The sequence below is a fragment of the Simochromis diagramma genome, unplaced genomic scaffold (assembly GCF_900408965.1).
Source record: "Simochromis diagramma unplaced genomic scaffold, fSimDia1.1 OVJJ01000602.1, whole genome shotgun sequence".
Lineage (NCBI taxonomy): Eukaryota > Metazoa > Chordata > Actinopteri > Cichliformes > Cichlidae > Simochromis > Simochromis diagramma.
Genome location: NW_024387040.1, coordinates 10,335,658 through 10,348,744, shown reverse-complemented (window position 1 = coordinate 10,348,744; position 13,087 = coordinate 10,335,658). Strand labels below are relative to the sequence as shown.

Sequence of the window (13,087 nt, the reverse complement as noted above, 5' to 3'; positions counted from 1 at the left end):
CCCCCCCTTATCTTCCTCCTTGAAAGAGTGCAAACACACAACTGTAATCGAGAGAAATATTAGGAAGTGCTCAGTTGACTACCTTCATCTTCATCTTCATTTAGCTACCTTTCAAGAAGAACTATCTTGGGGAAATAAAAATTCATGCTGCTAAAAAATGCTCAGCTAGTTTACTGTAAAAAACAATCCTGCTGTGTCATCAGCTTTCAAAACTCTACAAGCTATTTACCACGTTGTATTTATTGTGTGCATTTGTGGGTTCCCTTTGATTTATCGCTGCATAAATTTCTGCATTTATCTCCTCGATTGCTCTTATCCGTCAAAAAAAATATGTTTTACATAAAGTGACTTGTCTGACTTCTTGTTCGTAAAGAACTTGTGAAAAGTAGATTGATTTATCATGTACTGCCCTGCAGTAATATTTAAAGCTGGCACAGAACTGGTGAAAATTTGACCACTTTGCCTGTGGCTGTTCAACGATCTTTGACAAAGTTCGCAAGAATACTTGTACACATCAATGACTCTTGAATGAGACTTCGTAAGGCCTATGCCAATTAAAGTGAGAGCACACAAGTGATGTTCAGACAGTGCGTCTTGCCCCATAAAGCCCTCATTATTCCCATATCATGTTTATTTTCCCCTTTTTCTAAGCTCAGTGACCAGATCCCATACTTTCACAGCCTTGACTGATGATTTTCTTTAAGGTAAGTGGATTCTTTAAAACACAAGGTTGATATTTCAGAAGCCTTACTGGGTTATAAAAACCTGTGGACTGTGATCCTCTACAGTTGACTCTGATGTTAACCAGAGATAAGTCCATATTTAAAGCTCACTAACAACATATTTAACATATAAGGACTCCAGAATGGGATTCCTGTGGAGCTGAAGCTAGAACTAGCACGAGAAACAATTATAGCAACATGTTGACCTATTTTTTGCTTACAACATCATTAGTTTTATCACCACGTATCATAGGCATAAGCACACGATGGTGTTTAACACTTGGTGGGTCCCTAGCTCCCTCTGAACATCAATATTTTAGAGTTCTGAGGGATCCCAAGGTATTAGGTAGAGTAAAAAAGTAGCATTAGTTGAAGTTAATTTAAAAAGTCATGAAAAATTGGAATAACAGAATAAACTACCTGTGAGAAAAAGTATTCCCTTATAGTCTGTAGGTACCCCAGTCAGTAGAATTAAGGTTATGTAAATCTACATACTTTATTGAGAAGCCAGCACCACAGTGAATAAAAGCAGTGTGAATAAAAGAGGAGCCTAGGAGCAGGTCATCTAGGAATGACAAGGTTAGTGGTTTGATCCCTGGTTGCTTCAGTCTGCACCCCAGAGTACCCTTGAGCAAGACAGTGATTTCGGTGCATTTATCTCAGTGGACAGAAAAGTATCAAAAAGTGCTTGTATGAGTGTGTGTGTGTGAATGGGTGTGAATGGTTGAATGAGACATGTTGTATAAAGTGCTTTGAGTGCTCAAGTAGGGTAGAAAAGCACTGTATAAGAACCAGTCCGTTTCCCATTCATTTTTTACACTTGCCAATCACTTTAGGTACACTTTGACGGAAGGGTGTGTTAGACCCCTTTTTGCCTTCAGAACTCCCTTAATGCTTCATGTTATTGACATCTAGTGACCGTGGAGGCCATCTGAATACTGTGAAATCACTGTCATGTTTGGGAAAACCAGTTTGAGATGATTTGAGCTTTGTCTCATGGTGTGCTCCTCTACTGGAAGCAGTAGGATAGCACACAAGGTGAGTACGCTTGGGTCTTAAAGAGATCGACATGGTCGGCAATTATACAGAGGTAGGCTACGACATTCAAAAAATACACACTAAGGTGTGTGCCCAGAAAATATCCCACACACAGTTAGATAGCCACCACTGCAAATGCAATGAAAAGCAAGATGAATCCATGTTTTGAATCCACGTGTTATTTACAGCAAATTTTGATCCCACAATGTTGGTGAGCTTGTGCAAATTGTACCCTCAGTTTCATGTCATTATGTTACAAGTGTGGCACCTGGTGTGGTCGTCTGCTGCCGAAGCCAGTCAGCTGAGAAGCTTAATGTTTTGTGTATTCAGAGATGCTCTTCTGCATATTTTAGTTTGAAGAAGTGGTCAAGGCGATAGAGCGTTTGTAACTGTGGCCCCCAGACTCTGGAACTCCCTTCCTTTGAGCCTGAGATCTGTGGACTCAGTGGTTTCATTTAAAAAACAGCTAAAAACCATCTTTTTAAACTTGCTTTTGTTTGGATTTCTGTTTTTATGTTTTAGCTTTTCTGTGAAGCACTTTGTGATTTTTGTCTTGAAAGGTGCTATACAAATAAAATTTCACTTACTTACTTTTATTTGAGTTATTGTTGCCTTCCTATCAGGTTATTTCTGTTCGCCTGGACGTAGCGTTTTCAGTGGGAGAAACGTCCCATTGAAAACGCTGTCCAGGTAAACAGAACCAACCTTCTGGCCATCCTGCCCTGAGCATAGCATCAGTGAGGGATTTTCTCCCAGATAACTAGCTAGCATTGGATATTTTCTCTTTTTATGACCATTCTCTGTAAACCCTAGAGATCAGCAATTTCTGAAATGCTCGGTGTCTCGTCCCACGTTCAAATTCACCTTAATCAGCTTTCTTCCCAATTCAGATTCTCAGTTCAACTTCATCAGGTTGTTTTTACTAAATGCAATGCATTGTTGCCATGTGACTGTCTTAGTAAGCAGTTGACTGCAGTCTGTGTTGTAATAGAAGATCACTGGGTATTCATGTACAGAAACGTTTTTAAGAGCTGTATTAAAAACATTCCCCAAATGGTTTTTAGGATACATTTATTTCTGTATTTTTACAATAAAGAATCTTATACTGAAAAAAACCCAAACCACCTTGATAAGTTCAGTGTAATCAGAGGTTTCGCTGCAACATCATCACTTGTTCTGGTATGACCATGTGAGTATGAGCAGCAGATTACAGTCACAGCAAACACAAAGTTCACTTTCCTTATAAATCATCCGTAGTTGTGCCACAAACAGAAACTTTTTTTTACTTTATTTTTTTGTAGTTTTTTTGTTGTGTTTTGTTTTTGTGACAACACTTGTTGCAACAATGGCCGCTGGCAAACATTAAACTCCCACTTTAATGAAAGTTAGGAGGACATGCATCAACTGTGGGCCTAAAAGGCAGTCAGCCACGAAATTGATACCGTAATTAGTGTTTGTGTTGGAGGACCAAATTGTGTGATCTTCACAAAAAAAAGTACTAGACAATTGATGGTTGTCAAAAACTTTAAACAAGAAATACGCATTTTGTTCTAGAATACTCGTCAAAAATAATTTGCTTGCTGAGAAAATAAACTGTTAAACTGAGAGGTACTTTGCTTAAAAGTGGCCACTCCTTTGCAGTGTAACCGTATAGCAGCAAGAAGTGCGTCACAAAGTAAGCAAACTTAGTAATGTTAGGAACACAACAACAATCTTTCCTTGAGACGGGGTGCGTTTCTTTGATCATCTTCCAGTAATTCTGGTTTAGTTCTTTCATTTTTACCCCTGGATGACATCCAGGTGTAAAATATTCTGCTCACCTGACTGTGAAAGGAACCACATTGTTTGTGTTACTTATCAGTTTTTAACACATTGTCAATATCATGTATCTTATGGAATACACTGTGGCGCTGAGAGACTAGCTTTTAGACACCAACCTGGTGCTGAGTATTGTGGGATGAGCACTGTGCCTCTGTCTTTGTAAGTTACTAATTAGTCCCATTTGCAGCACACGCCTGGGCCATAGCAGAGGGTGACTTTGACAAAGTGCCTGAGTCGAACACTACACTTGCTCCACACTGCAATACTGCGCTTGCGATTAACTGGCAGAGTGCTAATAGCTGGTGGTGGGGGAAGCTGCTGGAAGGGTGGAGATGTGTGACCTGATGTTAGGTGGGTTGTATCCTTGCTCTTTTTCGTCTAACAAGTCTTTTACTTTGGTTCTTAATCCCAAATGAAATCTACAAGGTGCCCTTGGGAAAAGTACTTAATCCCAAATAGCTCCAGTAACTTCCAAGCAGTGCATAATGTCAGCAAAATACATACGTTAGTGTGCCTAAAGAGAGGATTTTGTAATATATATTGATTGATAGCTCGTAGTTTAGTTTGAAGGTGAAGCTTAAATGGTAACGCTGTTCAGGACTGTGTTCTAATTGATGGCAAGCTCAAGGAGGTTTGAACAGCTGCCCCAAAGCCCTGCGCCATACACCTCGTCGATATGGCCATTCCTTTAGAGACAATTATCCATGCACATTAGCGCTGTTAAGCATGCATGCATGGTCACAAACTTAAATAGCTGGAATAACAAGAGCAGAATTCAGTTAGTAGAAAATGACAGGTGCCTGAATGAGTGGATTAATTGCATGAGGAGGGTGGGGTGTTTGAGATGTGACATAGCATGCCTCTGAGAAAGACACGAGTATGACATCTGAATACGACAGCTACTGAAGTACCAACATATGACAGACTGAGCTTTGTCTCTTCTCGGACTAAGAATCTAATTAAACCGATATGGCTCAAATAAAAGAAAAGGCCACGTTTAATCCTTGTGTACTCTGTAGCTGTGAAGTTTAGACACTGAGGTCAGTAGACGAAAGGTTTGCCGTGATCAGGCTGTGATTAAGATATTAACATGGTCTTTTTAAAAATCTTGTGTGCTTTTCTCTGCCCTCTTCTCCGAAAAGCGCGTGTCGCTGTGGCTTTGCACGGGCTCTTTTTGTGGTGACTGCACTAAATCGGAAAACATTACAGCTGAAGGCTAGATATAAATCTGGCTGCCTCCTGCGGTTCAGGCAGGTAATATCGAGAGAGTGGGGAGTGGGGGGTGCAATTTTTTTAATTCTAATCACAAACAACACGCACGCAGACGAACACTCGATCGTGCGCACACGCAAGCACATTTCCTTTCAGCTTACAAATAAATGGCTCCTGTGCCCTGTGTGTAACTTGTTGGACATAATGACTTATTTGTGTAACACACCGGTCTATTGTACTGTGGCATCATGTGGCCCTTTCACACTCTTGGGTACCTGGGAAGCTATAGTGACCCATGATTAGAGCATGATGTTTGAATGTCACTCAGTAATAAACTACCTAGGCTGCAGGTTTTATTCCCTGTTTGTGTGGCCTGTTTTTGTGTTATGGGATTTTTCCCTTGTAAGCTGCCTGAGGGGTTCAGCAAATCACATACTGCGCCCTTCATGTTTAAGTGTTCATCACCTTCATCAGTACCTCTCATAGCTGCACGCAGAGCCAGAGGGTTCCTCCAAAGCCTGCACTTTTATTTCCTCTTCGTAAGACAAATGTCAAGTATCTGGGCTTTAGCAGGGAGCGTGGCCCACCCGTCTGCCGCCAGTGGTGTGGAGACAGCTAGATAAATGCATGGCTACAATGCGTCTGGCTTGCACCGGAGGCAAGGAGTCACGGCGCAACGCTAGGCCATGCCGTGATAGCGACAGAAGGATTTTAATCATCGCCTCTCCCCAGGAATGACACCAGCGCCGGATGGGGTAACAGAGATAGAGAGCGAGGGGGCTGGCACCCAGCAGACAAACAACAGCCTTGCAACAATGCCGTGTGGATTAGCAGTGTCGCTCGGTGAGAAGTATGTGTGCTTCTGGCCAGGCGTGAAGAGAAACATGTTGCTTCTTTTCTTCTTTTTTTTTTTCTTCCTTCCAACTTGCTAGAATCAGGATTCACAGCATCATTAACCACAGCCAATATCTCCCAACCTCCAACAAACCAAGCTGATATTAAATAAGTATATCAATTGTGTGTGAAGCCGATCTATGGTTTAGTGAGAACATTCATTTGTCTCACTCCTGGCTGCACAAACTTAACATCTTTTGTTCATTTTTTTTTATTTCACCTTTTAGGAGCCATCCATTGCCGCTGTTATTATAATCCGACCATTATCCAGCTTCCGTCTCAGTTTTACTTCTTGTGAATCCTTAAAGATGCCTCTTTCAGGTCTGCCCATGCATTCTACGTCTCTATGGTGATGTTATGTGGAGCAGAGGACAGAAAACTTTTGTTTGTGTCTAGCTAGTATTTAGGGAGCCTTGCTGGATTGAAGGCTTGAAGTAACCTTTCTGATGCAACTCAGTAAACAGGGTTCATAGGTGTCACTACAGCAAACACCAGAGCACTGGCGGTGCTCTTTAATTGGCTACGAGGTTACATTGTGGACGAACCAACAAAAAAGTGATGAATGGATGGATGGATGGGAAAAGAATGTGAGAGATAAACCGAACAGATGGGTGAATATCCACACACGCAGAGATACAGAGATAGATGCCTAAAATCTAAGCATAAAAGCATTAGACTAAAAAAAGAAAAGAAACAAATGACACGTCTTAACTTTGTCACTGAGGCTTACCCAAAGGAGAGAAAGATAGCTCTGCTTTTTTGCAGCACTGTTCATTATTATACTGAAATGGTATGTTTTGTAGAGCAGCAGCTAAAGATTATTGTTTTATTGACTAACGTCATCCCACCGTAAGCCCTGGAGCAGGGACTTTAGAGAAAAGCAGTGGACAGCTCAGTATAATTTAGCTAACTGAGCCATTTACTTAGAGCAGCCAATAACACTTTTCTGCTGGAGGGACTGTAATGACATTAATAAAGGATGGCAGAGAAAGAAAATTAAACACTTAATGGAATTGTTTATTTTCGAGTACAGCCACGATTGACGGTCAGAAAGCATCTTTATTTTTTTCTCTTTAAGTCTTGTGACCCACTTTTCTTGATTTGTTTGTCCTTCCCCCCCTTTGTTTTTGGGCTGAGGTGAATTGTAAATTCTGTGTGTGCGCGCATGTGTGTGTACCTTTATTCTCCCGAGAACCCGAGCTGCAATCCTTCCTCGGGTTGAAGAAAGGATGAGGATTAGGTGGGGCGTGAAGTGATGAGAGTTGTAGTTTTGAGTTAGGGAGGAAAGGTTTGTGTGTATAGCATTTTATTTGATTTTAGACCTGTTTGGTCCAAAAGATGCTTTATGCTTAAAATAAACAGCACACAGTCCTCATACATAATATTTAAATGTGGCAGGGCATAATCATCTTAATGACAGCACTTTATCAGATATATGTTGGAAAGAAACATTCATAAATGTGTTCAGAATTGTTAAAATAGGGAGCTGAAAAGCTGCTGAACTACAACAAAAAAGCAAATAAAGCATGCATATTAACTAAATGGAACAGCTTCTTTTCACATTATTATAACATTCAGGTTGTGTTTGAACTGTTTAAATTTACACATCACTCAAACAGAGAGGAAGGTTATTAATAGTACTAATTACTAATAAAGTCATGTTTTTGGCAGTCTGATGAATATCCAATATTATAGTCTTTTTAATTCTGTTTTGGCCTCCATCCTCCAAAGGAAAACGTCTGGCTCTGTCATCTAAATGCTCAATTATGTTCACCAAATAGAGTCTTCCTTTTGTTGCAGAATAGGTAGCACACAGGAAATCAAAAAAGAAATTAATAAATAAAGGAGGGTTAATGAGGCTGTAAGAGCCTTGAACTTGTCATCACAAAAGCAGGATAAACATGGAACATACTAAAACTCTGGGCAGGCTGGCAAACCTCTGTAATCTATACAAGTGCCACCTTTCACATTACACTCTAAATGAGCCATTGTGCAAATGGAACTATTGATTAGTGCAGCTCTGAGTAAACATTGGTCCAAATCTATGTCTGTGAAATCTGCAAACTATTTTTTATGTCTAAAGACAACACCGTTCGCACCAAAGGGGACAGCATTTAATGAGCAAATGTGTGCATTTATTTCATTTTTATTTTTTATTTCAATGTCATAAAACTGAACCTCAATTGCGTGCCATTTTTGTGGGTAATTTAAAGGATTATGGGAAATTCTTCAGGTGCCAGCGCTAAGAAAGAGCACCCTCTTTGATCTGCTTCATCAGCCTGTGAATACGATAAAGCAACCAAAAATGATTCATTTATTCAGGAACTGTATGCTGTGGCTTTGTGTGGTTCTTAATGAGTAATCTTTCAGGTTCTGTATGAATCTTTAATAAGTGCCATTTAATGAATGAAACACATTGTGTGGCAAGTCATTAACTTTGAAAGCAACAGTGATTGCTTTTGAAGGATTAGGGCACTTTTCTTTGCATTTAAATGTGTCGCGTTAATTTTTTTCTGGAATTATCATCTTTGTAGTCAGGAGATAAAGCTGAGATTAGAAAAATGCTGTTAATGAAAAGATTTCTCCATACGCTTTTTAAGAATTTGTGCTTGTGTTTAATGCTGTTGTGGTGATTAAAGTATACACCGCACAGCGGCACTAATCGCATGAGCCAGTCATTGGATGTCAGTGTTGACACATCTCTGATTTTTCTGATACAGATCAATCATGACAGGGGGACAGACAGATAATGCCTCCCCTGGCAGCAAAAATGTCCCCTTGTATGTGTTTGCTTTTCTGACAGCATCTTTACATTATCCTCATCATGCTTCAGACCCCTAAACTATTTGGAGTGACGGCACATTTGAGGGCACAAAGGAGTCACAAATCATTGCCGGTGTGTAAACAAGGGACCAGTCATTATGGACAATTACTCCATGTCAAAGCATTCTCATAGTAAAGACTACATGATTGATGTGATCACTCTTTTCCAGTCTGAATTCAGCATCTATTTTAGCACGACTGGAGTCTTTTTACCAACTAACTTCAAAGCTGAAATCATTTTGAGGTTGACGTCATAGTTTGTAAGGTGGTGTATAAGTGCTTTTTATGCTTTCATGTTAAAAACACAAGCAATGGATACGAGACAATTAAAGCTTTGCATCAGAGAAAGGTTCTGAGTAAATGAATCAAAATGAACATGAATGAGAAAAAAAGGCATCAGAGATAAGCCAATTTTTGATCTGCTACTTGAAGAGTAGGTGAAGGAGTACATAACATACTGTTACTGTTGGATGCTAAACTTTAAGCAACTGGATAAACAATCGATAAACAAAAAAGCCAAATCAGTAAATGACTGTTATAGATAGCTAGCAGGACAGTCCCAAAACATGTGCAAAAACGTGCCTGGTGACGAATCATTGCAGATGTGACAGTGATACGTAGCCTGTAGTTTCATCTGGAACCTCTTATAGGGTGTAATGTATGTTCTGTGTATGGTTTTGAAATGAATTAATTGATGCGCTAGGTTCTTACTACTGTGCTAAAGTTTTGAGCTACCCAGCATTTCATTATATTTAGCTTTCAAAGAGCCAGACGTTACGTTCGTGTAGTCATCCAGGTCATGGTAGACTAAGGATCTCGGAAAGAAAATGACTAGACTTTCTTGAAGATGCTTCACCTCTTATCCGGGATGCTTCTTCAGTTCTAAAACTAAATGATGAAGAGTCCCAGATATTTAAACCCAGGTGGGGGCTGTTTGATAAGAGGATTGTTAACCTACTATTAACCATGTCCCTCGTTGCACAAGTCAAAGTGTGGAAAAAGGCGTGGATCATTACAACCAAAGGTTTCGGGTGAAACCACCAAGGTCTTGTCTCACCTTGTCATGTGACCTATTGAGGTCACCTCACTCAAGATATGACTGAAGGTCGAGACACTTGAGGCACTTCTCAAAACTGCATTGTAGGTGGCTGACAGTGTCGTAAGCTGAAAAGCCAGACTTTCTTGTAATTTCAAAGCAGTCTTGAACAACAGTTCTACAGGTTTTCTGAAGTTGATTTTTGGAAATTGGCTGCTTTTTCACTCATTTTCAGTCCAGTATGCTAAAAAACACAAGGATTTTGTTTGTTAAACCACTTAACACAAACCTATGAATCATTCGAGCACAAAAAAGTCATCTAGCTCAAGGGATAAATCAGTGTTGTGTCTAAACATAACAGTAACTTAGCAAAGAGCCAATTTTAAATTGTATCTTTAGGCACTTTGTTACTAGCAGCCTGTCACAAAACACATAAATTGTTCTTATTTATTTAGTTGAATCTATGAAAAATGGCAAAGATAACACAGTTTGACAGGAATAAAATGGGATTTTTCCCCATCAAGGTAATTCCTAAACAGCTATTAGCTGAAAACTTGGCATATCTCAGCATGCTGTGCCCTTGTTTGAGGAAAATAGACAAGGACAAAGGAAAGAGTGGCAGGCCTAAACAACCATTTCCAGCACATAGACTGTATCTTAAATTTATGTCTCTATGAATTAGGAAAAATACAAAAAAGACCTGACACATACATACTGTCCTTCTCTGAAACCTCATCAGAAATGGTCTGAGGGGAAGGGTGGCCTTTAAGAAGCCATTCTTAAGAAAGTGAAACAAGAAGAAAAGGCTGAAGTATGCCAAATCACACAAGAACTGGACTGAAAATCTGTGTCAACAGGTCATTTGGAGTGATGAATCCAAATTTGAAATTTCTAGTTAAATCATTAGCAATATGTATGGATGAGGTCAAGAAAGAGGTACAACAATGAGTGTCTACAGCCATCTGTAAAAGGAGGGTGGAGCGTCTGTTATGGTCTGGGACTACATTTCAGCCAGTTGGGTCAGAGATCCGATCAAAATTGATGGAATGATGAACATGGAAAAGTACCGTCAAATTTTGATCCACCATGCAATACCATCTGGATTGGCAACAGCTTCATATTTCAGCATGACAACGATCCCAACCCAAAGACATTGCCAATGCAGTAAAATCAGTCATGGATTGGCCTCCCCGGACCTCAACACTATTGAAGCGGTGTGGGATCATCTTGACCAAGAACAGAACAAAAGGGCGACATCCAAAGACAATCCAAACTCTGTTTTTTGCCTCATATGTTGTATTCCATTTATGTTTGCATGTTTCAATAAATCCCTCCACCTTTATCCCATTTCCCTCACAAAGTATAAACAACTATAACTATAACTATTCTAACTATAAGTACTATATTGTCTAAATATTTGAAACCCTTCAGCTTAAACTGAGTTGGGATTTTGTTTTTTTTTGCTCAAACTTGACAGGCAGTTCTGGTGAAAATGAGACAAAGGGTTATATATACAAACTTGGAAACGTCCTCTCTGGTTCTTTCATCAGGTGTCATCAGAACAGCTCTGCCAAACATGGACCGGGAGACGAGGGATCAATATGTTCTTGTCATCCAGGCCAAAGACATGGTTGGCCAAATGGGTGGCCTCTCCGGCACCACCTCTGTAACGGTCACGCTCACAGATGTCAATGACAACCCGCCTCGGTTTGCTCACAGTAAGACTCTTTTCCTGATTGTCCTTACTGGGTTGATTAAGCTTGTAGCCTAAATGCCATATTCAACAGCTACTCAGCAATCAGAATATAACCGGCTCCTTTCTTTCTTTTTCCCCCTCCTGGCTGAATGAAGCGTTAAAGATCTATCATTATTACTGAAAAACTTCTTGAACTTAGAGAACCAAATGAGGGCATACTTTGTAATGTATGCAATGAATGCAGCGGTGCAAAAGGCTGGGTTGTTGTTTCACCCTTGGAAAAAAAAATCATTTGAATTTATTACAGTTGCTGTAACAACAAGCCGTAATGAGATTTCTTTTCTTTTTCCACAATGTGTGGTAAAATAAAGTTGGATAGAAAATACTCAGACCTCTTACAAGCAAAACACACTCATTAAACTTCATCTCACGAGTTTCCAACGTTATTTTTAAAATCTTTCTTACCCTAGTGTCTCTTCATATTTCCAACTTGTATTTTCAGCAAACATTTGGACTTTTAATGCCAAATTAAAAACCAACCTTCCTGCGAGGTGTGCACCTCTCTGCCTTATTCTTCATCAGAGCTGGTGTTTGCTTCAGTGTTGGATACCAGGATCAATCAGACTGCCTTTTTTTTCTCTTTTTTTGTTGTCAGCCTATTTCACGGGCTGCTAATGGGTTCCAGGCCGAGCTTTAGGATTCAAAGGCATGCAGCGCTTCTCATGATAATCCGAAGCGCCAGCAATCGGTTTACTGCTGATAGCCCAACCGCTGTCTGGCTGGTGCTCTCACCACTGGACTGCCATGAAGCCGAGTCAATTTGCTGGTCCCTGGGGGGAAAGAAAGGTTCAAGTTTGCACAACAAGTCGTCAGTGTCGTTTTAACCCAGTGCTGTCACGCAGAGAAGAAAGAGACTTTGGAGTTCTCGATTTTGCTCCAGCAGTCGAGCTCACGGGGTCATGGGTCAGAATCGATACGCCATCACAGAGCATTGGAGCTGATAGAGTCCAAGAGCAATAGCTAGTCCAAAGGGAAAGACACCAAGGTTAGCTGCGTGAGAGGACAGGCTTTGGGAGAGGAAAGGGCAGGAGGTAGGTGAAGGGGCAGTACAGAGGGAGGAAAGCAATTTTTTGGTCTTTTAAAGAGCTGCTGCTCCACGGCAAATTAAAAAGCCATTATAAAGATTACATGGCAGCAAACAATGTCAGGGAGATTAGCATTTAGACGGAGGCTGAGGGAGACACTGTGAGGAACACAGAAAGGTCTGGTAATGAGCTCTGCTATGGTGATTGGGGAGATTATGATTATGAATATGATTCCCTTCTTTATTCTCATAAGAGTACTTTAAATCTAGAGGGTCACACAAAAGCTCAGGGAACACAATGGAGAGTTTTGGAGTAATAGAATCTTTGAGTGGACATTTCATTTCATAAAAAAATGTACCACAGAAATCTTAGCGTGACTCCAGTTTTCTTTCTTTTTTTATTACTTTCTCTTTTTTGCATTTGGAAGGATAACCTGTTACATTCAGACAGCCTTTTGAAAGTTTTGTGTTTTGCAGATGATATTGTTACAGAACCCGAATTTAAAGGACGGGGAAATATAAAATTAGCCTTTGACGTTTTTGATTGCATATTTTAATTTTCCATTGCTTTTCTCCGCAGTCTATTCAGAGCGCCACCATGAAGTTGAAACAAAACGCTTTATTTCATGTGTGCGACTGCTGCTGCCTGTCTGTTTTATGTAACATGAATTCATCAAGGAGACACCCAGTCAAATCAAAGCTGAAGGGCTACAGCACGAGCCGTAGCTGCTCGAAAGCGAGTTGGCGGTGAAATAAGCACA

At 40.2% G+C, this 13,087-nt stretch overlaps 1 protein-coding gene across 1 annotated transcript in view; it reads left to right on the top strand.

The window, feature by feature from the left end:
• LOC120741312 (cadherin-7-like) overlaps positions 1-13,087 on the top strand; it is a 109,817-nt gene that overhangs the window by 55,782 nt on the left and 40,948 nt on the right. The window contains 1 exon segment of the mRNA XM_040044109.1: positions 11,097-11,264. Coding sequence (XP_039900043.1) covers positions 11,097-11,264 — 168 coding nt within the window.